At 37.2% G+C, this 25,888-nt stretch overlaps 2 protein-coding genes across 2 annotated transcripts; both read left to right on the forward strand.

The window, feature by feature from the left end:
* Positions 1-19,887: 19,887 nt before the first annotated feature.
* LOC107431335 (uncharacterized) lies at positions 19,888-21,786 on the forward strand. Its single transcript, XM_016042220.3, has one exon. It carries the CDS (start codon positions 19,888-19,890, stop codon positions 21,784-21,786), a length of 1,899 nt encoding a protein of 632 aa, XP_015897706.3.
* Positions 21,787-23,121: 1,335 nt separating this feature from the next.
* Positions 23,122-25,002, forward strand: LOC107431333 (uncharacterized). The gene has a single exon (XM_048463604.2). It carries the CDS (start codon positions 23,122-23,124, stop codon positions 25,000-25,002), a length of 1,881 nt encoding a protein of 626 aa, XP_048319561.2.
* The last annotated feature ends 886 nt before the right edge of the window (positions 25,003-25,888 follow it).

Raw genomic sequence — 25,888 nt, forward strand, 5'->3', positions numbered from 1 at the left:
GTAAATGCCATGGTTCTTTCCTTATATATATATATATATATATATATCTAGGATTGAATTAGTTAACGTTTCTGTATTATATTATACATGCTGTAAAACAATATGAAAAATAAGAAAACTTTGATCATATATATATATATATATATACACTTCTTATTTCTTGTTAATTAATAAGAGGGGATGGCTCATCATACTAGTTACTAGTTGGGTTTGAAATTCTTACTAGTTTTGAAGGTTGCAATGTGTGTGATCATGTATTATATTATATTATTGATTAACAACTTCTATTTAGGTGTTAGATTTTGATTTTAAATAATAGGAACTTAGTAGTATTTAGTACCTTCTTTAACCATTTTAATATTTTTTATTTGCAATCCATTATCCTTTTCTTTAATTTTAATTAAAGTGGCACGCCTGCACACATAAAAGAGACAACCAAATTTGTTTGGTTTTCAAAAAATATCTACCAAAACACTGATATAACTGATATCAGTTATACATCTGTTTTGTTTTCATCTTGAGGTAAGTGTGCCTCAGGAGAAGTCAAGCAGCAACAAGTAAGAAGCCAATAATCATGAAAAAAATGGCAAAAGACCAAGGAACCTCTCTCATAACAGAGAGAAAAAAAAAAAAAATGAAAGATTGTACATAACAGACAAAAAGAAATCCGAAGCTTAAAAACACAAGAAAAACTTGTTGAAGACCAATTATGCTTTGCAAGCCATTAAAGGCAGACCAATAATGTGGAGAAATTTTGATTTTATCTCTATTTTTCTTAAATGATTTAGGTTTGGTCCTGGAATCATAGGGAAGAACAATCATCTTCCCACTGTCCAAGGGTTTAATTTTTTCAACTGATCTTGCCACTTTGGAATTTACAATTGATAACAGTTTAATTAGTTGTTTTATTTTGATGTAAATTTTTTATATATTTTTTCTTTTATATAATATTTAGTTGTATTCAAATGTTAAGTCTTACCATTTTTTATTTTGGACATACATCTATGTTAAATCAGAGAGGGGGAATTTTATTTTTAGCTCTAGACTGATCGAATCCAGGACCTGTTGTATATAGTCAAATTTACTCTGTTTACAAAACACTCGAGCAATACTCACTCACAATCTTTCTCAAATCCTATCAAATCCTCTCACAGAATTTTCGCTAGAAAAATGCTTTCAAGTACTTTCACTTGGTTGCTCGCCAAACACTTCTCTTTGGACTCTACGACTACATACCTCAGATTCAAGGACATCACCCGTCATATTTTTATGGGGACAAATTAATTAATATAGTGCTTAAATATTAATATTTCCAAAATCCTTTCTGTTATAACATTATTTTTTATTTTTTTAAATAATGCTGATGGTTGCATTTCTGTTGCTTATTAATGGAAGTTTTTGCAGTGTGTTTCAAAAAAAAAAAAAAAAAAAATCTATGGATGCTATGTAATGCTTTTCTCTTCCAACGCTTCCCAACAATGTAACACTTTTTTAATTTATAACCAGCTTTATTTGATTATTGTGTAACGTGGTGGATGATTATGATTTATGATTGAAATCCAAACTCTTTTTTGGGATCAAAGAGTTCAAATTCTGATGCAGAAAATCCTAGAAGGAATTACCAAGGAGTAGATCTCAGGCTCTCATTCCTGTCCAGATCTAACTCTGGTCCAATTCCACCACAGTCACGAAGAATGAGAGAAAACAAACACTTTCAGCTTATTTCAAAAATAGAAAATCTGTCTTTTACATCTTTGTAGGCTAACTTTTATATCTCTGTTTTGTCACCACGCAGGGTGAAGGATAAAAGGCATAAAGCCACCTCAGCAGTTAAAGTAACAAAACAAAGCCATATCAGCAAGGAAAAGTAAAAGGAAATAAAATGCTGCGTTTAGACAGAAAACAAATATATTGCAGCTGCATCATTCGCCCACACTTGAAGAGGGCTCGACCACGAGCGAGGAAGGTAAATCAGCAACATCAGCAACATCAGGGGGGTGGTATTCAAAAAGATCAGCAACGTTGAAGGTGTTGGAAATCTTTAGATATGAAGGGAGCTCAAGTTGGTAGGCATTATCTCCAAGTTTCTTTATTATGCGACAAGGACCGATCTTTTTAGCTTGGAGTTTGTTGTAGGCACCGACAGGAAACCTTTCTTTTTGAAGATGAACCATGACAAGATCACCAACTTCAAACGAATTATGGCGACGATGGCGATCAGCTGTAGCCTTGTAACGAGCATTACTGGCATTCAGATTGTGTTGAACCCGGGTGTGAATATCTTGAATTCTATGGGCCAAAGTGTCAGCAGCTGTGTGAGGAGGGAAAGAGGTGGAGGCAAGGTCGACAATATGGTTGGGAGGTTTGGTATAGACGATAGCAAAGGGACTAAATCCTGTGGAACGATTGACCATGCTGTTATAGGCAAATTCAGCTTGGGGCAAGTATGAGTCCCACTATTTTGGAGAGTCACCAGCAAGGCTACGTAGCATGGAACCAAGAGTTCGATTCACAACCTCGGTTTGACCGTCCGTTTGAGGGTGATAAGCACTGCTAAACTGAAGCACCGTATCAAACTTGCTCCATAAAGTTTTCCAAAAATGGCTAAGGAACTTGACATCTCTGTCAGAGGTGATGGACTTCGGTATGCCATGAAGCCTCACAATTTCACGGAAAAACAGGTTGGCCACATACGAAGCGTCGACAGCTTTCTTGCAAGGAAGAAAATGAGCCATCTTGGAGAACCAATCAACTACAACCAAAATGGAGTCGACTTTGCGTTGTGAAAGTGGCAGATCGAGGACAAAATCAAGTGAAATGTCCTCCCAAATATGATTTGGGACAGGCAGGGGTGTGTAGAGGCCTGTGTTTTGTTATTGGCCTTTAGCGGCTTGACAAACAGCACAATGTTTGACAAATTTGGTGACATCACGTTTGAGGTGAGGCCAAAAGTAGCGCTCTTCAAGCAAGGAAATTGTTTTGTCTCGTCCAGTATGAGCAGCCAAACCACCTCCATGAAGGTCTCTTATAAGCTAAAAACGAAGAGAAGTTCGAAGAATACATAGTTGGAGCCCTTTGAAGAGATAGCCATCATAAATATGAAAATCGCCAGCTGCCTCATGCAAACGACATTTTTACCAAATGTGTCCTAGGTCGGGATCATCGGGGTATTGGTCTTGGAGAGCATCGAATCCCACAACCTAGTTTTGCAACTTGTTCAAGAGGCACACCTTGTGACTGAGAGCATTTACCACTCGATTGTGTTTCCCAGCTTTATGGTGGAATGTATACGGAAATTTTTGAAGAAATTGGGACCATCAGATGTGCATCTTGTTGATGTGCTTTTGTGAACTGAAATGTTGCAAAGCTTGGTGGTCACAATGAAGGATAAATTCCCGCTGGATCAGGTAATGTTCCCAATGCTTGAAAGATCTCACTATAGCATATAATTCTTGTTCGTAGGCCGACCACAATTGACGGGCAGGGCACAATTTTTCACTGAAAAACTCAATAGCACGCTGTTCTTGCATAAGGACAGCTCCAATGCCCGTTGAAGACGTGTCCGTTTCGACTTCGAAGATCTTGTCGAAATCAAGAAGTGCTAATACTGGTGCTTCAATAAGATGTTTTTTCAGAATTTCGAAGCTTTGCTGCTGAGTAGGCCCCCATTGGAATTTTCCTTTCTTGAGGCAGTCTGTTAGTGGACCTACAATAGAACTGAAGTTGCGAAAAAAACGCCTATAGAAAGTTGCGAGTCCATGGAAGCTGCGAACTTCAGTGACTGTTGAGGGTGTTTTCCAATCACGGATTGCAGCTACCTTTGAGGGGTCGGCCTTGATTCCATGCTTGCCCACAATAAACCCGAGGAAAAGAAGTTCTGGGGTCATGAATACACTTTTCTTGAGGTTCAGATACTGATGGTTTTCCTTGAGTATCATGAAAACCCGCTGCACATGCTCAATGTAGGCTTCGATTGAGTGGCTGTACACAAGAATATCGTCGAAATATACCACCACACAGATGCCAATGAGAGGTTGTAAAACTTGGTTCATCAAATGCATGAAGGTACTCGGTGCATTGCATAACCCGAAGGGCATGACCTACCACTCGTAGAGACCCGTAGGAGTTTTGAAGGCGGTCTTCCATTCATCTCCAGGCCTTATCTGAATTTGATGGTAGCCGCTGCGAAGATCCAACTTAGAGAACACTTGAGCCCCACTTAATTTGTCTAACATATCTTCCAATCGGGGAATGGGAAACCGATATTTGGTAGTTATTTTATTGATAGCACGGCTGTCAATACACATTCTCCATTCACCATTCTTTTTAGGGACTAGAAGAGCTGGTACTGCACAAGGACTTAGGCTTTCTCGGATAAGGTTCTTCTTCAGCAAGTCCTCAACCATCTGCTGTAGGATTTGAACTTCTTTTGGTGGCATTCGGTAGTGAGGAAGATTAGGGAGTTTGGCCCCGGGTAGCAAGTCAATAGCATGTTGGATGTCTTTCATGGGTGGTAGAGAATTCGGAAGTTCACTTGGACAGATTTCAGCAAATTCTTGAAGAAGTTGTTGAATGGGTTGTGGAAACTGAGAATCTGCAGGGGCTTGAATTGAAGCTACAATACCGAAACAAATCTGTGAGTGTTTAGCTTGAAGTTCAAAATGTTTTCCTGAGGTTGTTAAAAGTATAGGACCCTTTCCCGAAAATTGTTCTGGTGGTACTCCAGATGTGGGCAGTAAAGTAGGATCATTTTGGGGCTTGGAAGGGAGTAGGACAATTTTCTTCCCATTCCATTGAAACGAATGTGTGTTTTGTCGACCATCATGCGATACGGAGTTGTCGAACTGCCAAGGTCGGCCTAAGAGAATGTGACATGCGTCCATCTCCACAACATCACAAACAACCTCATCGGCATAATGTTTTCCTATACTGAAATGAACTTTACACAGCTCAGTGACCTTAGTTTCGATGCCTTTTTTTATCCAACCCACCTTGTAAGGATTCGGGTGACTCATAGTAGGAAGCTTCAAGGCTTTAACCAAGGACTTGGACACTATGTTCTCGCTGCTCCCGCTGTTTATAATCACCTCACACACCTTCTTGTTGATAGTACATTTAGTTTTGAAAATTGAATGTCGTTGAGGCTCCATGGGGTGTCTAGGAGAGAACAATAGCTTTTGGATGATGCAAATAACTGGTTCTCCTTGGTCTTCATCCACCAACTCGGTTTCATCCCCCACGGTGGCAAACTCTTCTCCCGAATCTTCTTGAGTTTCCACTATATTAACCTATTTACGCAGTGGACATTCATTAGATTTGTGGCCCTGCTGGCCACACTTGAAGCACTTGAGTGGAAAGTTTCGGGCATAAGGATTTGAAGGCCTGTTGGGTTGATTTTGGGGTTTACTGGTATTTTTCATGGAATTATCAGCAAGGGTGGCCTTTTGGTAAGGTGCTGGTGGTGATAGGGATTTAACTTTTGGTGGGTACAATTCACTCATGGGTTTCCATTTAGTTGGTGTCTTAGTTACATGCCTCTCAATTTGCTTTTCAATCTTGAAAGCTAAATTGACAGCTTCACTAAAATTCCATACAGGACTAAGCTCTATTCTTTCTTGAATTGGAGTAAGTAACCCAGCCACATATCTAGCAACTAGTTGGCCTTCATTTTCATTCAAGTTCACCCGAGCACTGAGTCTATAAAATTCTTTAGTATACTCACTAATAGAACGGTTACCTTGGTGGCAATGGTGATACTGCTTGTAAAGGATTTGCTCAAAATCAATGGGGAGAAATCTGGCTCGTAACATTCGGCGTAACCGTGACCAAGATTGTATCGGACCTTTTCCTTGTTTTCGTCTATTACTCAGAACCTATTCCCACCATGCCGAGGCTCCCCCACGGAATTTGTAAGCCACCAAACGAACCTGTTTATCCTCCGGTATGGACATATACTCAAAGAAAGACTCAACAGTTTGTACCCAATCAAGAAAATCCTCAAATTCAGAGACCCATCAAAATTTGGAATATCAACTTTAATTAGGTAGTCTGAAGATTGGTGGTCTCAAGCATACCTGTTAGGAACAGCTTGAGGGGCTCGATTCATGGCCATTGTCTCCATCTCATCTTCCGAGTCCGAGTCGATTGAGACTGGAATACGTTGCTGAACATCCAGAAATTGACGGTGTTGAGTTCTGGGAATTCGAGGAGGAGGCGAGTCTTAGAGGTGTGGATCTGTTGGATGTGCCAAAGGAATGGGCGTCTGTGGCATCTGTGTTGCTATAGATCGGTCGCCGGAGTGCTCTGGGAGGTGAGAACCAGCAGCTTTAGATTTCAACGTCAGACCAGAATGTATTGCAGCACAAAGTTGCCGAATCTCATTAGAAAGGGTGTCGAATTTCTGATCTAATTTAGCAACAGCAGATAAAAGCATTTTCGAGCTTGGGTCCTCGCCAGAATTTCGTTGAGAGTTTTCACCGGAACTAGCCATGGAAATTTCAGAGAGGATAACCTGGCTCTGATACCAATTTGATGCAGAAAATCCTAGAAGGAATTACCAAGGAGTAGATCTCAGGCTCTCATTCCTGTCCAGATCTAACTCTGGTCCAATTCCACCACAGTCACGAAGAATGAGAGAAAACAAACACTTTCAGCTTATTTCAAAAATAGAAAATCTGTCTTTTACATCTTTGTAGGCTAACTTTTATATCTCTGTTTTGTCACCACGCAGGGTGAAGGATAAAAGGCATAAAGCCACCTTAGCAGTTAAAGTAACAAAAACAAAGCCATATCAGCAAGGAAAAGTAAAAGGAAATAAAACGCTGCGTTTAGACAGAAAACAAATATATTGCAGCTGCATCAATTCTCAAGCATAGCTTTTACAAAAGCTTCAAATATTCTCGGTTTGCAAAGTGAAAAATCCAGACAAGCAAAGCTTGTTAAGTATTGCAACTGAAAGCTTTCAAATTTGCACAAGTAAATGATTCAAAGATGTGGTTTCTATTTGACGAGGATTTACAAAGCCGGCAAGTCATGAATTTTCAAAAATGAAATTTACAATATCCACCGTTTTCCTCTTCCCTGACATTTTTTTTTTTTGGAAAATATTAACGGGACTAAATATAGTAACTTTTTAGTTATTCGAAATCTCGAATTATAGATCTATGAATTAAAATTAATAGAACTATGAACACAACAACAATATTATAGAATCTCTTATAATATATATATATATATATATATATATATATATATATATATATATATATATATATTTGTATATATATTCTTAATTTGCTGAATCTTATTTGATGATATACACGTTTTTAGCCAAAAGTCTTGACTCTTGACCGGATTGTACTAATGAACTTTCCTTCAACAAACAGTGATATACACATCCAAGTTGTGAAATTTTCCAGTATTGTTTTAATTTAAATTAGATATCCATCCATTCTTAATTGGTATGGGGTTACGATGTGAGAGCATTATGTGAAGAAGATATAGCAATCCACTTAACAAATTATATGTTCCCAGCTAAAACCTACAGAAAATAAATACTATATTTTCCTTTTTCACAATTTAGCTTGTCAATACCTATTTGGAAAGGATGACCAAAAAGTGGTAAATTTCGTAATTATGGTTGTTTCATTGTAAGCTAAAATTCTAAGCTTTCTTTGTTGGATTTTCCCTTTTGTAGCTGGAAAATGGCTGAAGCTTTTTTTAAAGCTATACTTGAGAGTTTGAACTTCTTGATCCAAAAAGAGTTCGGGTTGCTTTTGGAAATGGGAGAGAAGAAGAATGACCTTAACTTGTAAGAACTGGAAAAGAGATAGTCAGGAAGTATGGGGGGTACCACTAGCTGCAAAAGCTTTAGGAAGCATATTGCGCTACCAAGAGTGTGGAAAATGAGTGGCTTTTTGTTATGAAAAAGTGAACTATGGAAATTACCACAAGTTGAAAATTCCATCTCGCCTGCTTTAAGACTCAGCTATTTTCATCTACCAGTAGAACTAAGGCGGTGCTTTGCCCTCCATTAACCCTACATTAACAAAGTGATGTAAAAAGGAAACTGGAGAAGACTGGCACAAGATAGCCCGTATTCCAGATGTCCATTTGAAGTCCTTGTAACCAATATGCAGGAGGTTTAGAAAAAGACTTGAAATTGTTAATCAAGTTGACAGGTAAATCAGAGGCTCTTTTGTAGTTTTCCATAACACATAAATAAAATTCTAATTTGGAGAAACAGGGTTACAGTGATGACAGACTGAATTTCAACATGTTGAGCTAATGAAGATAGTGCAGAAAACTCCTATCTAACTACTGAAGTAGTATTGTAAGAACCAACCACAAAAATATTGTTCTGTTTCTTTCCTGTGCATTTGCTTTTTGGCATGCTCTTAGTACTTTGGTGTATAAAATGTGTACATATTATTGATAACAATTATATATATATATATATATATATATATATATATATATATATATATATGTGTATGTTAGGTTTTTTAAGTTCCTAACTGATTTCAAGAAACAACATTTAATCTACCGAAGAACATGACAGGCACAAACACAGAATTTTAGCAATGTTCGGCTAGTAGAAAAGGCCTACATCAATGTTAGGTCCACTTAGGATGCTCCTGCACTATAATACTAATGGTTCAGAGTCAAATTTTCTCTGTTTGCAAAGCACTCAAGCCAAGAATCATTCACAATCATTCCTAAATCCCTTTACAACGTCTTCCCTAAATCACTAGTCAAGGAAGAGATGAAAAATTGTACATAGTAGAAAAATATTTAATACTGTACAGTTACAGTCACTAATAAGAAAAAAAAAAAAACAATAACTTGATTACCAATCTCGTTAACAGTAGTAATTAACTGTTAACAAAGGAAAAAAAATGAAAAAAGTTGGTAGTAATAAGTTTTCCATCAAAATGAGGAAAATTAGTATATAATTAAAACAAAATCTAATAAAGAATGTGTGCTTTTTTCCAGAATCAAGTTTAACCACAGATTCTTATGTTACGTATAAAAGTAAAAAAAAAAAAAATATACTCACAAGTTTGCAACAAGTTAAGGATACTAAGAGTTTTCCCATCCAAAAATGGCGAAGTATATTAATATGACACCGCTCTGTAACAACAATATTCTTTGCTTTCCTGTTCGATCATTTATCATTATTTTACTCATCTTCTGCCACTTCCTCTGCATCACTTTGTTTTTTCAATTCAACCTTTTTACTTTAGTACTTATCTTGTCCCTATATATATATATACATGGAGCTATCCATTGTTAACAAGCTCAAGAAGCTGTGGAATGCATGGGATATCCCAACCTACATTCTCTTAAGCCTCTTGTTGCAGGCTTTCTTAGTACTTTTTGCATCCTGGAGGCAATGGAGTAGTAATTGATTTCTTCTCTTTCTCATTTGGTCGGCTTACTTGTCTGCCGACTGGATCATTATAGTTACTGTTGGACTGATCACTAAAGTCCTGACCAACCCTTTTCACCCTCATGGAAATGAAGGCCTTTATGCCTTCTAGGCTTCCTTTCTTTTGTTGCATCTTGGTGGCCTTGATACCATTACTTCTTTTGCTCTCGAGGACAATGAATTTTGGATCAAACACTTGTTTGGCTTGATTTTACAGGTTATTGGTGCTGGTTACTGCTTTTTACTACCACTTCCCAACAACAACCTATGGATTCCTACAGTCCTAGTCTTCGTTGTTGGAACTGTTAAATATGTAGAAAGAACAATGGCTCTATATCTTTCCAGCTTCGATCATTTTAGAGCTCCCGTTCGTGATTTTGGAGAACTAGATGGTGAGGGTACGGAGTTTGATTTCAGTCCAACTTCAGAATCAAATCACGTGCAGTTGCTGACAGTTTCTTTTTCCCTTTTCAACCGCTTCAAGGGGATTGTTACTGGCTTCCTTCCAAGCCCAAAGGTGTTAAAATCAAGCAAAAAATTGTTTCTCCAGATAACAACTCCAAATGTGGGGTTTAAAGTGATCGAATATGAGATCAATGTGAAGTCCCACATCGGTTGGAAAGGAGAATGATGCATGCCTTATAAGGCTGTGGATACCTTTCTCTTGTGGATGCGTTTTAAACCTGTGAGGGCTAGGTTGTAAGAGGATTTCTCAGTGTCAAAGTGGAAAATATTCACATGCGGGTGGTCTGGGCTCTTACAGTTGGTATAAGAGCTGGTACCCAGATCGGTGTACTAGCGAGGATATTGGGCCCCAAGGGGGGTGAATTGTGAAGTCCCACATCGGTTGGAAAGGGGAACGAAGCATGCCTTACAAGGCTGTGGATACCTTTCCCTTGTGGATGCATTTTAAACCCGTGAGGGTTGGGTTGTAAGAGGATTCCTCAGTGCCAAAGCGGACAATATTCACATGTGGGTGGTCTGAGCTGTTACATCAGCTTCATGATCGAGGTTCTTCACACGAAAGTTGTTGTGGTACGTAATAGAATTGGGTTTATATTACGTTTGAGTAGCCTTTTTTTTTTCATTTTTGGAGCATTTTTAGTTTTGTAGCTGACAAGGATGAGTTTGGTGTATTTGAAATGTCACTAACTTATGCCTTGCTCATTGGGGCCATAGGAGTTGATACCATATATGGAGTTCAATGCCTATTTTCTGATTGGTTCATGGTTTCCAGTAATGGAGTGATCAAGAGGTGGAGAAAATACATACCAGAATATGTTTTGAAAAGAAGATGGTGTGAGCCAGTTTGCCAGTATAATATGATAGATTATTGCCTAGGTGAGCGTTGGTTATGGAACTACAACTTACCTTACTGTGCTAGGTTCACAGTGGAAAAGATCAAAATCATATTGTTTTCAACCTCAGAGGATGACATTGGAGATCTCAAGTGCTTCATCTTTGGAAAGCTCCATAGGGAGAAGTTCACGACGACATTTCGGTATGTCATTTCTGCTGATGACCCAATAAGGTTTGTCGAATTGGGTAGTGAGCTTAGATATACAGAATAGGTTCTTCAGTTGCACTTGATTACCGAAATTCATTACCACCAGACAGAGACCGAATCGAGAAGCTATACACAAGAAGGAAAAAGCAATTAGAAGATTTAGCAAGCTGATCTCGAATTATATGTTTTATCTTCTAGTCATGAAGCCTGAATTGCTTGGTCCATTAGTTGGGATAAATTGGCAAATGACACTGGAGGATGCATTCACGGAGGCCAAGAGATGCATGAAGAAATACCAAATTTTAGATCATGTAAAAGCCTGCAATCAGCTTAGTGATTATAATCATGATCATGTGGAGGAAATAGATAAGAGGAGGAGCAAATCTGTGCTATCTAAGGCATGTTTACGTGCAAAAGATTTGAAGTTGGAAAGGCATTGGAAGGATTTGAGTACTGAGTGGGTAGAGGCATTGTGCATAGGAGCCATGAGATGCAGACCAATATTACATGCACAGCAGCTAAGTAGGGGTGGTGAACTTTTCACTTTCACTTGGTTTGCTCAATCATTTAGCCGGAGAACAGGCTACCAGTGTAGGAGACAAGGAAAGCCTCGTGTCTGGCTTTCCAGACATGGAAACTGACACAGAGAAGGAAAGCAACATACAACAAAGCAATATGAGTACGTCCTAATTTGTTATGTATAAGATGGTAATTAATTTGTTATGTATAAGATGGTAATTAAGGAAAGCAACATACAACAAAGTATATTTTTTGCTTTCTTGTCCAAACACGCTGATTATTATTTAACTCGTCTCTCCCATCTCCTTTGTATCAGCTTTCTTTCTCCATTCCTAACATTTTAACTTTTGTTGCGTTTGTCAACACATAAATTACATATACATATATATATATATATATATATATATATATATATATATATGGAGCATCCCATCACAAACAAGCTTGAGAAGCTTTGGGATTTATGGGAAATCTAAGTTTGCATTCTCTTAAGCCTCTCCTTACAGGTTTTCTTAGTACTTTTTGCATCGTTAAGGCAACATAGAAGAAGTACATTTCTACTCATTCTCATCTGGTTGGCTTACTTGACAGCAGATTGGATCGTCGCAGTTACTGTTGGACTGATCAACAAAGTCCCCAGTGACCCTCTTCGCGGTCATGGGAATGAAGACCTTTATGTATTATGGGCTTCCTTTCTTTTGCTACATCTTGGTGGCCCTGATACCATTACTTCTTTTGCTCTGGAGGACAATGAATTTTGGCTTGGGTCATTTCACAGGTGATTGAGGCTGGTAATTGTTTCTTTCTAACACTTCCCAATAACAATCTATGGCTTCCAACCATTCTAGTCGTTGTTGTTGGAAGTGTTAAATATGCAGAAAGAACAGTAGCCCTGTATCTTGCTAGCTTCAATCGTTTTGGAGCTACTATTTGTGATTTTGAAGAACCAGATGCTAAAGGTACCATGTTTGATTTCTATTTACCTTCAGAATCAAAGCGCATAATGTTAGAGTTGGTGACCCGAATTTTTGTTGATCCGACCTGAAAAGCTCGCGGTGCGACCCATTTGGTGAATTTGTTTTGAGAGAAAAAATGGAGCTCTATGGTGGTAATGGAGGTCGAGGGCCAATAGGCCTGAGACCGTACAATATATATATATATATATATATTTGGGGGTTTTCGGATGTATTGAATTTTTGACGCTCTATTTGCTCACCTTTTGTACCAATCTTTATTAATAAAAGTTTTCCTCTCTTTACCCATGGTTTTTTCCCATCAAAGGTTTTCCATGTAAATCTATGTGTGTTTTTCTTCTTCTATTGCTATTGTTTTTTTTCTAGTTTTCATAACAAGTGGTTTCAGAGCTAGGCTTGATTTTGACAATGGCATCTGTGAAGTATGTTAATCCGCTGTTGGATTGCGACACCAAATTTGCATTATGGTAGGTTAAGATGTGGGCTGTTCTTGCATAGATGGATTTGGAAGATGCGCTATTAGGGTTTGATAAAATGCCGTTGTCTTGGATCGTGAAGGAGAAACAACGGAAGGATCGTAAAGCCCTAACTCAAATTTAACTTCATCTCTCTAATAAGATTCTGTAGGACATTTTGAAGGAGAAAACTGTCCCTGCATTGGCTGAAATTGAAGCAATTGTGCATGACGAAAAGTTTGACTAGCAAATTGCATATGAAGCAGCGATTGTATTCTCATCGTATGTTTGAAGGTACATCCTTGGCTGATCACTTAGCTGTCTTTGAGGAAATTGTTGCTGATTTAAAGGCTATGGAGGTTAAGTATGAAGATGAGGATTTAGGGTTAATTTTGCTATGTTCGCTGCCTTCTTCATATTCAACTTTTAGAGATACGATTTTGTATAGTCGGGATACTCTTACTTTAGAAAAGATTTATGAGGCTTTATTCTCTAAAGAAAAGATGAAATAGCTTGTAGTGGGATCCGAAACTCAGGCAGAAGGTCTTGTTATTCGAGGTAGGTCGCAAGAGAGGAATTTTAGTGGTGACTGAAAAGGCAGATCAAAATCATGTAACAAGGAAAAGGTGTGTAGGTACTACAAGAAGAAGGGACACATTAAATCAGAGTGTTATAAATTACAGAATACGAATAAGAGGGCTACTGCTAATAAAAAAGGAAGGAAATCGGACAATTCGGGTCAAACCAGTGTTGCAGAAGATAATTATAGTGATGGAGAGCTCCTTGTTGTCTTTCATGACTCGAAACCTAGTGATGAGTGGATTCTGGTTTCTGGCTATACGTTTCATATGTGTCCCAATCGGGATTAGTTTTCAACATATGAAACTGTATCTAAGGGTGTTGTGTTGATGGAAAATAATGGATCTTATAAGATCGCAGGTGTTGGAACAGTGAGAATTAAGATGTTCGGTGGGGTTATCAGGATGCTGGGGGATGTGAAACACGTCCCAGATTTGAAAAGAAATCTCATCTCATTGAGTACTCTTGATTCAAAAGGGCATAAGTACACTGATGAAGATGGAGTTCTGAAGGTTAGCAAAGGTACTCTAGTTATGATGAAAGGGCAGAGAAAATTTGCCAAGTTATATGTCTTGCAGGGCTTTACTATTACAGGTGATGCGGTTGTTGCTATGCGTTCTATGTCAGATTCTGATGCCACTAGCTATTGGTATATGCGTTTTGGTCATATGAGTGAGAATGGTATGGTTGAGTTAAGCAAAAGAGGACTTCTTGGCGGTCAAAGTATTAGTAAATTGGAATTTTGTAAGCACTGTGTCTTTGGGAAGCAAGAGAGTCAGATTCACAAAAGGCATTCACAACACCAACGGGATACTTGATTATATACATTCTGGCTTATGGGGACCATCTAGAGTGCTTTCTAAAGGAGGTGCTAGTTATATGTTGACCTTATTGATGATTTCTCTCAGAGACTTTGGGTGTTCTTGTTGAAATAGAAGAGTGAAGTTTTTAGTATGTTTAAAGATTGGAAGACCATGATGGAGAAGTAAACAGTAAAGCAAATAAAACATCTACGCACTGTCAATGGCTTGGAGTTTTGTTCTGATGAGTTTAATATCCTATGCAAGTCAAAAGGAATTATGAGACACCATATAGTTCGTCAAACTCCACAACAAAATGGTGTAGCAGAGCAGATGAATAGGACTATAATGGAAAAAGTACAATGCATGCTTTCTAATGCTGGTTTACCAAAGTTGTTTTGGGCTGAAGCGGCTTCTACAGCTTGTTTTCTCATTAATCGGTCTACTTCAACTACTATTGACAAAAAGACTCCTCTAGAGGTATGGTCTGGTACTCCTGCTGATTATTCTAATTTGAAGATTTTTGGATGTCCTGCATATGCTCATGTTGATAATGGAAAATTGGAACCTAGATCTGTTAAGTGTGTTTTTTTGGATTATAAGTCTGGTGTGAAAGGATATAAATTATGGTGTTCAGAAACGAATAAGATCATAATTAACAGCGATGTTATTTTTGATGAAAATGCTATGCTGTGAGACTTACCTTCTAGTGATTATTTTGATACAAGTCAGCAGAAATCGAGTACACAGGTTGAGTTTCAGATTGGGTTAAGATCTACATCAGAGTTGACACCTCAGCCTAGTTCAAAGACACATGGTGGTGCTGTCTCTACACCACCACCACCTCCAGCACCACAGTATTCAATCCCTAAAGACAGGCCTAGAAGAGATGTTAGACCTCCACACAGATATGCTGAGGTTGATTTGGTTGCCTATGCCTTGAATGTAGCAGAGAGTATTGATTTAAGTGAAGAACCCTCTACTTATTCAGAGGCAGTTAGTTGTGATGATTCTAGCAGGTGGATGATTGCTATACAGGAGGAGATAGAGTCTCCACATAAGAATGGTACATGGGAGTTGGTAAGATTGCCTAAGGGTAAGAAAGTTGTTCGTTGCAAATGGGTGTTCAAAAGAAAAGAAGGGATACCTGGAGTTGAAGAAGCCAGATATAAGGTAAGACTAGTTGCAAAGGGTTATAGTCAGGTTCCATGTGTTGACTTTACAAATGTGTTTTCACCAGTTATGAAGCATAGTTCAATTAAAGCTTTTCTTGGTATTGTGGTTTTGCATGATTTTGAGCTTGAGTAGTTATATGTGAAGACAGCATTCTTACATGGTGAACTTGAGGAGGACATCTACATGCAACAACCAGAAGACTTTGCAGTTTCAGGTAAAGAGGACTATGTGTACTTGTTGAAAAAGTCCATTTATGGTCTGAAACAATCTCCTAGGTAATGTTATAAGAGGTGTGATTCATTTATGATCTCTAATGGTTTTAAGAGATGCAGTTATGATAGTTGCGTTTATTTTAAGAGAAGTGATGATGGGTAATTTGTTTACTTACTCTTGTATGTGGATGACATACTGATAGCAGCAAAGGATAAGAGAGAGATAAGAAATGTTAAAGCCCAACTTAGTAGAGAGTTTGAGATGAAAGATTTGAGAGCAGCGAAGAAGATTCTAGGAATGGAGATTCTTAGAGATAGATAGGCAGGCAGATTGTATCTAAGTCATAAAGGATATATTGAGAAAATTCTTAGTAGGTTCAATATGCAGAATGCCAAACTTGTTAGTACACCATTAGCGGCTCATTTTAGGCTTTCATCTACTTTATCTCCACAATCAGATGATGATGTTGACTATATGTCTCGAGTTCCTTATTCTAGTACAGTGGGATCTCTCATGTATGCTATGGTTTGTTCACGTCCAGATTTGGGATATGCAGTTAGTGTGGTTAGTAGATACATGGCGAACCCTGGTAAAGAACATTGGAAAGCAGTTAAGTGGATTTTCAGATATTTGTGTGGCTCTTCTGATGTTTGTTTGCAGTTTGGGAGGACTAGAGATGGAGTCATTGGGTATGTAGATTCTGATTTTGCTGGAGATTTGGATAAAAGAAGATCTCTCACTGAGTATGTGTTTACTATTGGTGGCTATGCTATTAGTTGGAAAGCTACTTTGCAGAATACAGTTGTGTTGTCAACTACTGAGGCAGAGTTCATGGCTATTATTGAGGCTTGTAAGGAAGCTATTTGGTTGAAAGGATTATTTGGTGAGCTTAATGATGATTTGCAGATTACCATAGTCTTTTGTGATAGTCAGAGTGCAATCTTTCTTATGAAAGATCAGATGTTTCACGAAAGGACAAAGCATATAGATGTTCGGTATCATTTTGTGTGTGATGTTATTACTCGTGGTGATATTGTTGTCAGCAAGGTGAGTAGTCATGATAATCCTGCTGATATGATGACGAAGACACTTCCAATAACCAAGTTTGAGCATTGCTTGGACTTGGTTGGTGCTCGTTGCTAAGTTGTGGCTTTTGTGGAAAAGGATGGCAACTTTAATCGAAGATTGGAGTTTTGTATTTTTCATTCCTTTGATGGAATTCGTGTCAAGGTGGAGATTGTTAGAGTTGATGACCCCAATTCTTGTTGACCCAAAAAGCTCGTGGTGCGACCTGTTTGGTGAATTTATTTTGACGGAAAAAATGGGGCTCTGTGGTGGTAGCCCGAGACCATACAATATATATATATATTTTTTGGGGGGTTTTCGGATGTATTGAGTTTTTGATGCTCTATTTGCTCACCTTTTGTGCCAATCTTCATCAATAAAAGTTTGCCTCTTTTTACCCGTGGTTTTTTCCCGTCAAAGGTTTTCCATGTAAATCTATGTGTGTTTTTCTTCTTCTATTGCTATTGTTTTGTTCTAGTTTTTGCAACACATAGAGTTGCTGATGGTTTCTTATTCCCTTTTCAAATTCTTAAAGCGGATTGTTGGTGGGTTCCTTCTTAGCTCCAAACTGATGGAATCAAGCAAAAAAATGTTTCACCAGATAAGAAATCCAAATGTGGGTTTTAAATTGATCGAGTACGAGCTCAGCTTTATGTATGAGGTTCTCCATACAAAGGTTACTGTGGTAAGTAGTAGAATTGGGTTTATATTTTGTTTGAGTAGCTTTTGTTTCATAGTTGGAGCTTTTATGTTGTTCTATTTCTTAGTTGACAAGGATAAGTTTGGTGGATTTGAAGTGTCACTAACTTATGCCTTACTCATTGGTGCAATGGGAGTTGATACCATATCTGGTATTAAACTCATATTTTCTGATTGGATCCTAGTTTCCAATGGATTCAAGACGTTTAGAAAATATATATCAGAATTTGTTTTGAAAAAAGGAAAAGATGGTGTGGGTCAGTTTCCCAGTATAGTATGATAGATTATTGCCTAGATGAGCATTGGATTAGGAACTGCAACTTGCTTGACTGTGTTAGGGGCATGGTAGAAAATATCAAGATCATGTTGTTTTCTTCATCAAACAATGACATAGAAGAACTCAAATGCTTCATCTTTGAAAAACTGACTCAGCATAGTCGTAAGAAAAAGCTAGATTCTTTTTTCTTGTATTTGGGTTCAAGTGAGACTGATAGTTTTGAATATGCTGGAAAAGTTGAATTGCATTTAGCTACTGAAATTTGTTATCACAGCCAGACAGAAATGGAATTAAACAATTACACAGAAGAAAGAAAAAGGGCAAGAAGAATGTGCAAGATGATTTCAGATTGTCTGTTTTATCATCTGATGATGAAGCCTGAAATGCTTGTACCAATACTGAAGGGAAATTGGCAATTAGCATCCCAGGATACATTTGAGGAGACCAAAGAGCACTTGATGAATCACCAGATTTCAGATCACATAAAAGCCTGCAATGAGTTTATGAATGTGGAAGGCAAATTGAAATTAAAAGAGTCTAGTGGTAGCAAATCTGTGCTGTTAAAGGCACATAATCAAGGACAAGAAATTAAAACAAAGTGGGAAGAAACGAGTGACCGTTGGTTTATCTTCTTTTGCTTTGGAGCTGTTAAATGCAGACCACTGTTACATGCACAGCAGACAAATAGGGGTGGAGAACTTATGACTTACGACGCCCATACATGTACATGTTACATTGATCTTGATTCTTACTTCTTTTTTGAATTTCAATTTCCATTAATGTGTACATGTGTATGTGCATTATCGTTCTTACTGCTTTTTTGAATTTCAATTTCCATTAATGTGTACATGTGTATGTGCATTATCGATTTATGTGGTTGACTCTCTCAGCGTTTTACTCTGATTACAATTCCTACTTTTGTTAGTAATGCAATATTTAATCTTGTTGTTGACTTTGCTTTTGTAACAAAGGGTGTATACTTATTTCTGACTCTTGATGGGAGAAGTATGTGCTGGCATACCATTCCTGGTCTTCTCTCTTTCCTCTTCTTCTTCTTCCTCTTCAACTTTGCTTCTCTCTGTTTTATTTTGTTATAAAGAAAACTGATGGTCAGCAATCAAGGGGTTCAAGGAAGAATTTTAGCTCACCAAGTTACAAAAATTGTCTACCAGATACATTAACAAAGCTTTGTCAAAAGAAAAGAAATTAATTAACTAATTTGTTGAAACAGGGTTGCAACTGAATTTTTTCATTTTAATGATAGATTGAATTTCTAGAGGTTGAGCTAGTGAAGCCAGAGTTTCTAACTTGGTTCAATGAAACAAATTAACAATAATTGAAAAAATTAACAATTATAACCAACTCAAGAACATGAAAAACACAAACACAAGACACAGAATTTTAGCAAAGGTTTGGATAAACGAAAAAACAGGCTTACTTTCTTGTCAGCTCCCCATTTAGGAAGCTCCTGCACTATAATACTCATTGTACACAGACTAACTTTCTCTGTTTATACAAAACATTCAACATATAATCACTCACAATCTTTCCCAAATCCCCGTTACACCCTCTTACATAATTTTTCCTAGAAAATTCCCTATATTACTAGCCAAGAAAGAGAGAAAAAGAGATGAAAGATTTTGTAAAGATAACAGAAAAAATATGTGAAACCTCTTAAAAACTGAAGAAAAGCTTCTTAAAACTACTGTAAGTGCATATAGAAGAGTTTGAGATGGTTATGACATGCAAAATACAAATCTTTAGACTCATAAACCTGTAAGTGCATATAGAAATTTCTTAATTCCATAGTTAATAATTCAGCTCAGTCCTCTGATCAAGGTGGTAAGAGAAAGTAGTTAATTGATAAAGCAGAAAAGAACTGGGAATATTACATTTTCCTTTAAAATGAGGAGAATCAGTATAATTTCAAATAAAATCTAAGGAATGTATGCTTTTCCCCACAATCAAGCTCAATTAACAGTAGTATCTCTTAACGGATAAAAAACTTGGCAAAGTATATTAATATGTAAACAAACATTACTCTCTAGTATATAAAAACATTCTTTGCTTTCCTTTCAAGCCACAAATCATCATTTTATTCATTCCCTTTCCATTTTCCTCTGCATCACTTTCTTTTCTCCTCTCCATTTCAAAACATTTATCTCCGTTTTTTCTTTATCTTTGTCAATATAAATGGAGCTATTGATCATCCTCAACAAGCTGAACAAGCTGTGGGATATATGGGATATCCCAACCTGCATTCTTTTGAGCCTCTTCTTACAGGTTTTCTTAGTACTCTTTGGCTCCTTCAGGCAACATAGTAAAAATTCATTTCTTCTCTTCCTCATCTGGTCGGCTTATTTGTCCGCAGACTGGATAGCTGCATTTACTGTCGGACTAATCACCAAAGTCCTGACTGACCCTTCTCACCCTCATGTCAATGAAGGTCTTTATGCCTTCTGGGCTTCCTTTCTTTTGTTGCATCTTGGTGGCCCTGATACCATTACTTCATTTGCTCTTGAAGACAACGAGTTTTGGCTGAGGCATTTGTTCGGGCTCATTCTACAGGTTGTTGGTGCTGCTTACTGCATTTTTCTAACACTTCCCAACAACAATCTATTGCTTCCAACAATTCTAGTATTTGTTGTTGGAAGTGTTAAATATGCAGAGAGGACAATGGCTCTGTATCTTGCCAGCTTGGACCATTTTGAAGATACTGTTCTTGGTTTGGAAGATCCAAATGCTAAGCCTGAGCGTGATGGTACCGAGTTTGATTTCAATCTACCCTCAGAATCATCAAATCATATTGAGCTGCTGATGGTTTCTTATTCCCTTTTCAAAAGCTTCGAGGGGATTATTTTCGGGTACCGTCCGAGCTTCAAACTGGTAGAATCAAGCAAAAAGTTGTTTGGCCAGATAAAAAATCCAAATGTGGGTTTTAAATTGATGGAGTACGAGCTGAGCTTCATGTACGAGGTTTTCCACACCAAGGCTGCTGCAGTACGCAGTAGAATTGGGGTAATATTTCGTTTGATTAGCTTCTGTTTCATCCTTGGAGCTTTTATATTGTTCCATTTTGTAGTAGTTAAGGATTATCATGATGAGTTTGTTGATTTTGAAATGTCACTTACTTATGCCTTGCTAATCGGAGCCACAGCACTGGATACCATATCTGCAGTTAAGCTCATATTATTTTTTGATTGGATCTTGGTTTCCAGTAATGGATTAATCAAAAGGTGGAGAAAATTTGTCCCAGAATATGTTTTGAAAAGGAGAAGATGGTGCGAGTCGGTTTTCCAGTATAATATGATAGATCATTGCCTTGGAGAACGTTGGTTATGGAAATACAGCTTGCCTGACTATGTTAGGATCATAGTTGACAAGATCAAAATCATGTTGTTTTCATCCTCAACGGATAACATTGAGGATCTCAAGCGCTTCATCTTTGAAAATGGGGAAAACCTTAGAAAGCCAAGATATCAGGCTGTTAAGTCTCCTGATGACTGGATGGGGTTTGCTGAACTGCATGATGAGCTTAGATACACAGAACAGGTTCTTCAGTTGCACTTAGTTACCGAAATTTGTTACCATCAGACACAGACCGAATCAAGCAAATATACAGAAGAAGGAGAAAGAAGCAGAAGAATTTGCAAGGTGATTTCAGATTATATGTTTTATCTTCTCATTATGAAACCTGAAATTCTAGGTCCATCAGGTATGGGAATCAACTGGAAAAAAACCTTCCAGAAAACATTTGAAGAGGCCAGGGGATATTTGAAGAAACACCAAATATCAGATCGTATAGAAGCTTGCAAGGAGCTCATTCATTACAATGTGAAGGAAGGGGATATGTTCGAAAATGTGCTCTCCAAAGCATGTTTAAGTGCACAAAAATTGAAGCTGGAAAAGCATTGGAAGTCTTTGAGTTATGAGTGGTTACAAGGGTTATGCTTTGGAGCCCTCAGAAATAGACAGATATTACATGCAGAGCAGGCAGGCAAGGGTGGTGAACTTTTAACTTTCATTTGGTTTCTTCTCCATCATTTAGGCGGATCACTGAATATTAATATTTATAACCCTGCTACTTTGTAACTGCTAATTAGTGGTGTAACCATTCCAGTTAAAAAGAAAGTCACTTGAGGTTGTTGGATTCTAACTAGCTATAAAAATCTAGCTAAAAAGGCAATTGTAATTCATTCTGAAGATTGAAAAAAAAAAAAAAAAAAAAAAAAAAAAAAAGAAGAAGAAGAAGAAGAAGAAGAAGAAGAAGAAGTGTATTTTACCGTTAAAAGAGTCTCTCTCCCTGTGTTCTTTGTCTCTCGGTTTTTGGGGTTCCACTGTGAGTGTTTTTCTTCTGAGACGAAGCAAGAGTGAGAAGGGTTAAGAATAAGGGCAGTTGAAGAGTGTCTTTTAATTTCAAAGGGATTTAGAGGTAAAGATTTGAATAATTAATTGGTACAAGTAGCAAAAATTGAATTAAAAGTGAGTATATGTAAAATGCAATGTAGTTATTACGTAGTGTGAATAGAAACAGTTTTTGCACGGTTTTTCATTTAGCACATTTGTCCGAATTAAGATCTGACAATTTTATTTGTTTAACTAAATTATTCATTTATTGAGATAATATATCATTTTAAATTATAACTTTTAAAGTTTTATTGTTTTTGTTCCTTTGGTACAGCCTAATTGACAGGTCCTAGATTTAGACTCGGTGATCAAATCCCTACTGTTTAATTTAATCAAAAAAAATAAAAAAGGTTTTATTGTTTTTATTTAGTTATTTCAAACGTGCAAATGTTTATGGGGGGTTGGAAGATAAATTTTATAGTAATTTTTTATTCCAAAAATTTTTTTAAGGGTATTTTCTATTTTTCTATGCCAAATAGGGAGGGAAAAAAAAAAAAAAGAATAACTTTAGCAGGATGAAATAATTGACTTTTTCGAAAAAGCTATTAATTTGTTATAATTTTTTTTTTTTCCTGTGATGTATTTTTTTTTCTTTTTTTTTTTTTTTTTCCCTGTGGTGTATATGGCTTCATTTACAGTCTCCTAAACATAGTTTATATTTTTAGAAAAAAGGAAACTACAGTACTTTTTCCTTCAAACATGAGGGCAATAAATATAATTTCAATAAGATATAAAGAATATGTGCTTTTCTCATAATCAAAGGTTTAAGCAATTTATAAAAGTACAAAAATATAGTTGCAAGTTAAGGATCTTTAAACATATATCACTCTCAAATAGGAAAAAAAAAAAAAAAAATTTCTTTGCTTTCATTTCCATACTCCTCATGATATAACTCATCTCTTCCATCCCACCTGCTCTGTATTCCCTTCTTTCTCCACTCATCTCTTCCATCCCACCTGCTCTGTATTCCCTTCTTTCTCCATTTTCACATCAATTTATATTTTGCTGTCTTAAATATATATGGAGTTAACAATCGCCAAGAAGGTAGAGAAGTTGTGGGATAAATGGGATATCCCAGCCTGCGTTCTCTTAAGCCTCTTGATGCAAGTTTTCTTAGTAATTTTTGCATCCTTGAGAAAACGGAGTAGAAATCCATTTCTTGTCATTCTCATCTGGTCGGCTTACTTGATTGCCAATTGGATCGCTGCAGTTACCATAGGACTCATCACCAAAGTTCAGGCTCAGAATGGCCGCCATGGGAATTACCAAGACCTTTATGCTTTCTGGGCTTCCTTTCTCTTGTTGCATCTTGGTGGCCCTGATACCATTACATCTTTTGCTCTGGAGGACAACGAACTTTGGCTGAGGCATTTGTTCGGGCTCATTTTGCAGGTTAATGGTGCTGCTTACTGCTCTTTCCTAGCACTTCCCTACAACAATCTGTGGCTTCCAACCATTTTGGTGTTCGTTGTTGGAAGTGTTAAATATGCAGAGAGGACAATGTCTCTGTATCTTGCCAGCATGAACCATTTTGGAGCAACTGTTGGAGAACCAAATGCTGAAGATGAAGGTACCAAGTTTGATTTCAATTCAGAATCAAACACATCAAATCACATGAAGTTGCTGATGGTTTCTTATTCCCTTCTCAAAAGCTTCAAAGGGATTGTTGGGGGGTTCGTTCTGAGCTCCAAAGCGGCCGAGTCGAGCAGAAAGTTGTTTCTCCAGATAAACAAACCAAATGTGTGTTTTAAATTGATCGAGTACGAGCTTAGTCTCATGTACGAGGTTCTTCACACCAAAGTTACTGTGGTACGTAGTAGAATTGGATTTATGTTTCGTTTGAGTAGCTTTTTCTTAATCATTGGAGCCTTTTTATTGTTCTGCTTTGTAGTAGTTAAGGACAATAATAAGGATCATGAGTTCAGTGGATTTGAATTGTCACTTACTTATGCCTTGCTTATTGGAGCCATAGGACTTGATACCATATCTGGAATTAAACTCCTATTTTCTGATTGGATCATAGTTTCCAATAATGGATTAATCAAGAGGTGGAGAAAATATATTCCAGAATTTGTTTTGAAAAGAAGTAGGTGGTGTGGGTCGGTTTCCCAGTATAACATTATAGATTATTGCTTAGATGAGCGTTTGATATGGAAATGCAAGTTTCCCGACTGCTTTAGAGTCATGATAGACGGTGTCAAATTCATGTTGTTCCCGTCGTCGTCGTCGGTGGATGACATGGAACAACTCAAGTGCTTCATCTTTGAAGAATTGACTAATAAACCGAGGAATGATTGGGGTTTAGATGAAATAATGTCAAGCGACAGTGATGAAATTAATTTTGCTCAAATGGTTCTTCAATCTCATTTAACCACTGAAATTTGTTATCATCACCAGACAGTGACAGAATTAATGTCCTATACAAATGAAAGAAGAAGAGAAAGAAGAATGAGCAAGCTGATTTCGGATTACATTTTTTATCTTCTGATCATGAAGCCTGAAATGATGGGTTCATCAGTTAGGGGGGCAAATTGGAAAAAAGTCTTCCAGGATACATTTGCAGAGGCCAAGTCACAGTTGATGCAACACAAAATATATGATCACGTAGAAGCCTGCAATCATTTTATGAAATATGCGGAAGTGAAAGACAAGTCGACGAGCAGGCGTGGAGATGGAATGAATGCTAGTAGCAAATCGTTGCTGCCGGATGCATGTAAAGATGCACTTAGACGAACAAATTGGGGTGAACTGTGTCAATATTGGCTTTGCTTATTGTTATTAGGAGCCATTAAATGCAGACCAATGTTGCATGCACAGCAGCCAAGTAGGGGTGGTGAACTTTTGACTTTCACTCTGTTTCTCATCCAGCATTTAGGCTTGCTCCCTGGGGATAAGAGCTAGGAAAAATCTGAACATACCTAAACTGCTGTCTCAATCCATGTCAAAGCGACCATATATAGCAATTGAATTCCTTGATCCAAAGCTTTCTTTGTACAGTAAAATAAATTCATTGTAATTCTGTAAATGCCATGATATTCTTTCCTTATATCTAGGGTTTAGTTAAAGTTTCTGCATTATATTTTACATGCTGTAAAACAATATGATAAATAAGAAAGCTTTGATCATATACTCTACTGCATATACTTCTTATTTCTTGTTCGTTAATGAGAGGGATGGTTCATCATACTAGTTATTAGTTGGATTTGAAATTCTTCCTGCTTTCCTAGTTTACAATGTGTGTGATCATGCATTATATTATTGATTAACAACTTCTATTTTGGTGTTATATATAGATTTTGATTTTAAATTATATGAACTTAGTGGAAGTTAGTACCTTCTTTTCGTTTATACAATGTGTGTGTATTATTGATAACAATTGCATACGTTATCTTTTCCAAGTTTCTAACTGAGACAGTTCAAAAAGACAACAGTACAAGCTCCTGCACTATGATTCTGATAGTAAGCGGTACATTTTCACTGTTTTTAATACAAGGCAGTCAAGCCAAGAATCACTCACAATCTTTACTACCTTTACACGCTCTTACAAAATTTTCTCAAGAAAATTCCATAGATCACTAGTCAAGAAAGTGAAAGAAAGAGGTGAACGATTTGAAGTTCAACAAATCTGAAGAAATTTTTTTTGTTTTTTGTTTTTTTTCCTTTTTGGACTCCAGTATCAGCAGCTCCTTTGATTAATGAAGCTTCCACTAATTGACTGATATAACTGACTTCATTTATGAAACACGTGTACTCGCCGACAAAGAAAACACGCCGTTTCAGTAATTAC

This window comes from Ziziphus jujuba, chromosome 6 (genome assembly GCF_031755915.1).
Source record: "Ziziphus jujuba cultivar Dongzao chromosome 6, ASM3175591v1".
Taxonomy (NCBI): Eukaryota; Viridiplantae; Streptophyta; class Magnoliopsida; order Rosales; family Rhamnaceae; genus Ziziphus; species Ziziphus jujuba.

Excerpts from the sequence above, each read along its gene's own strand:
- LOC107431333 (XM_048463604.2), top strand. The coding sequence starts at position 23,122 with ATGGAGTTAACAATCGCCAAGAAGGTAGAGAAGTTGTGGGATAAATGG.
- LOC107431335 (XM_016042220.3), top strand. The coding sequence starts at position 19,888 with ATGGAGCTATTGATCATCCTCAACAAGCTGAACAAGCTGTGGGATATA.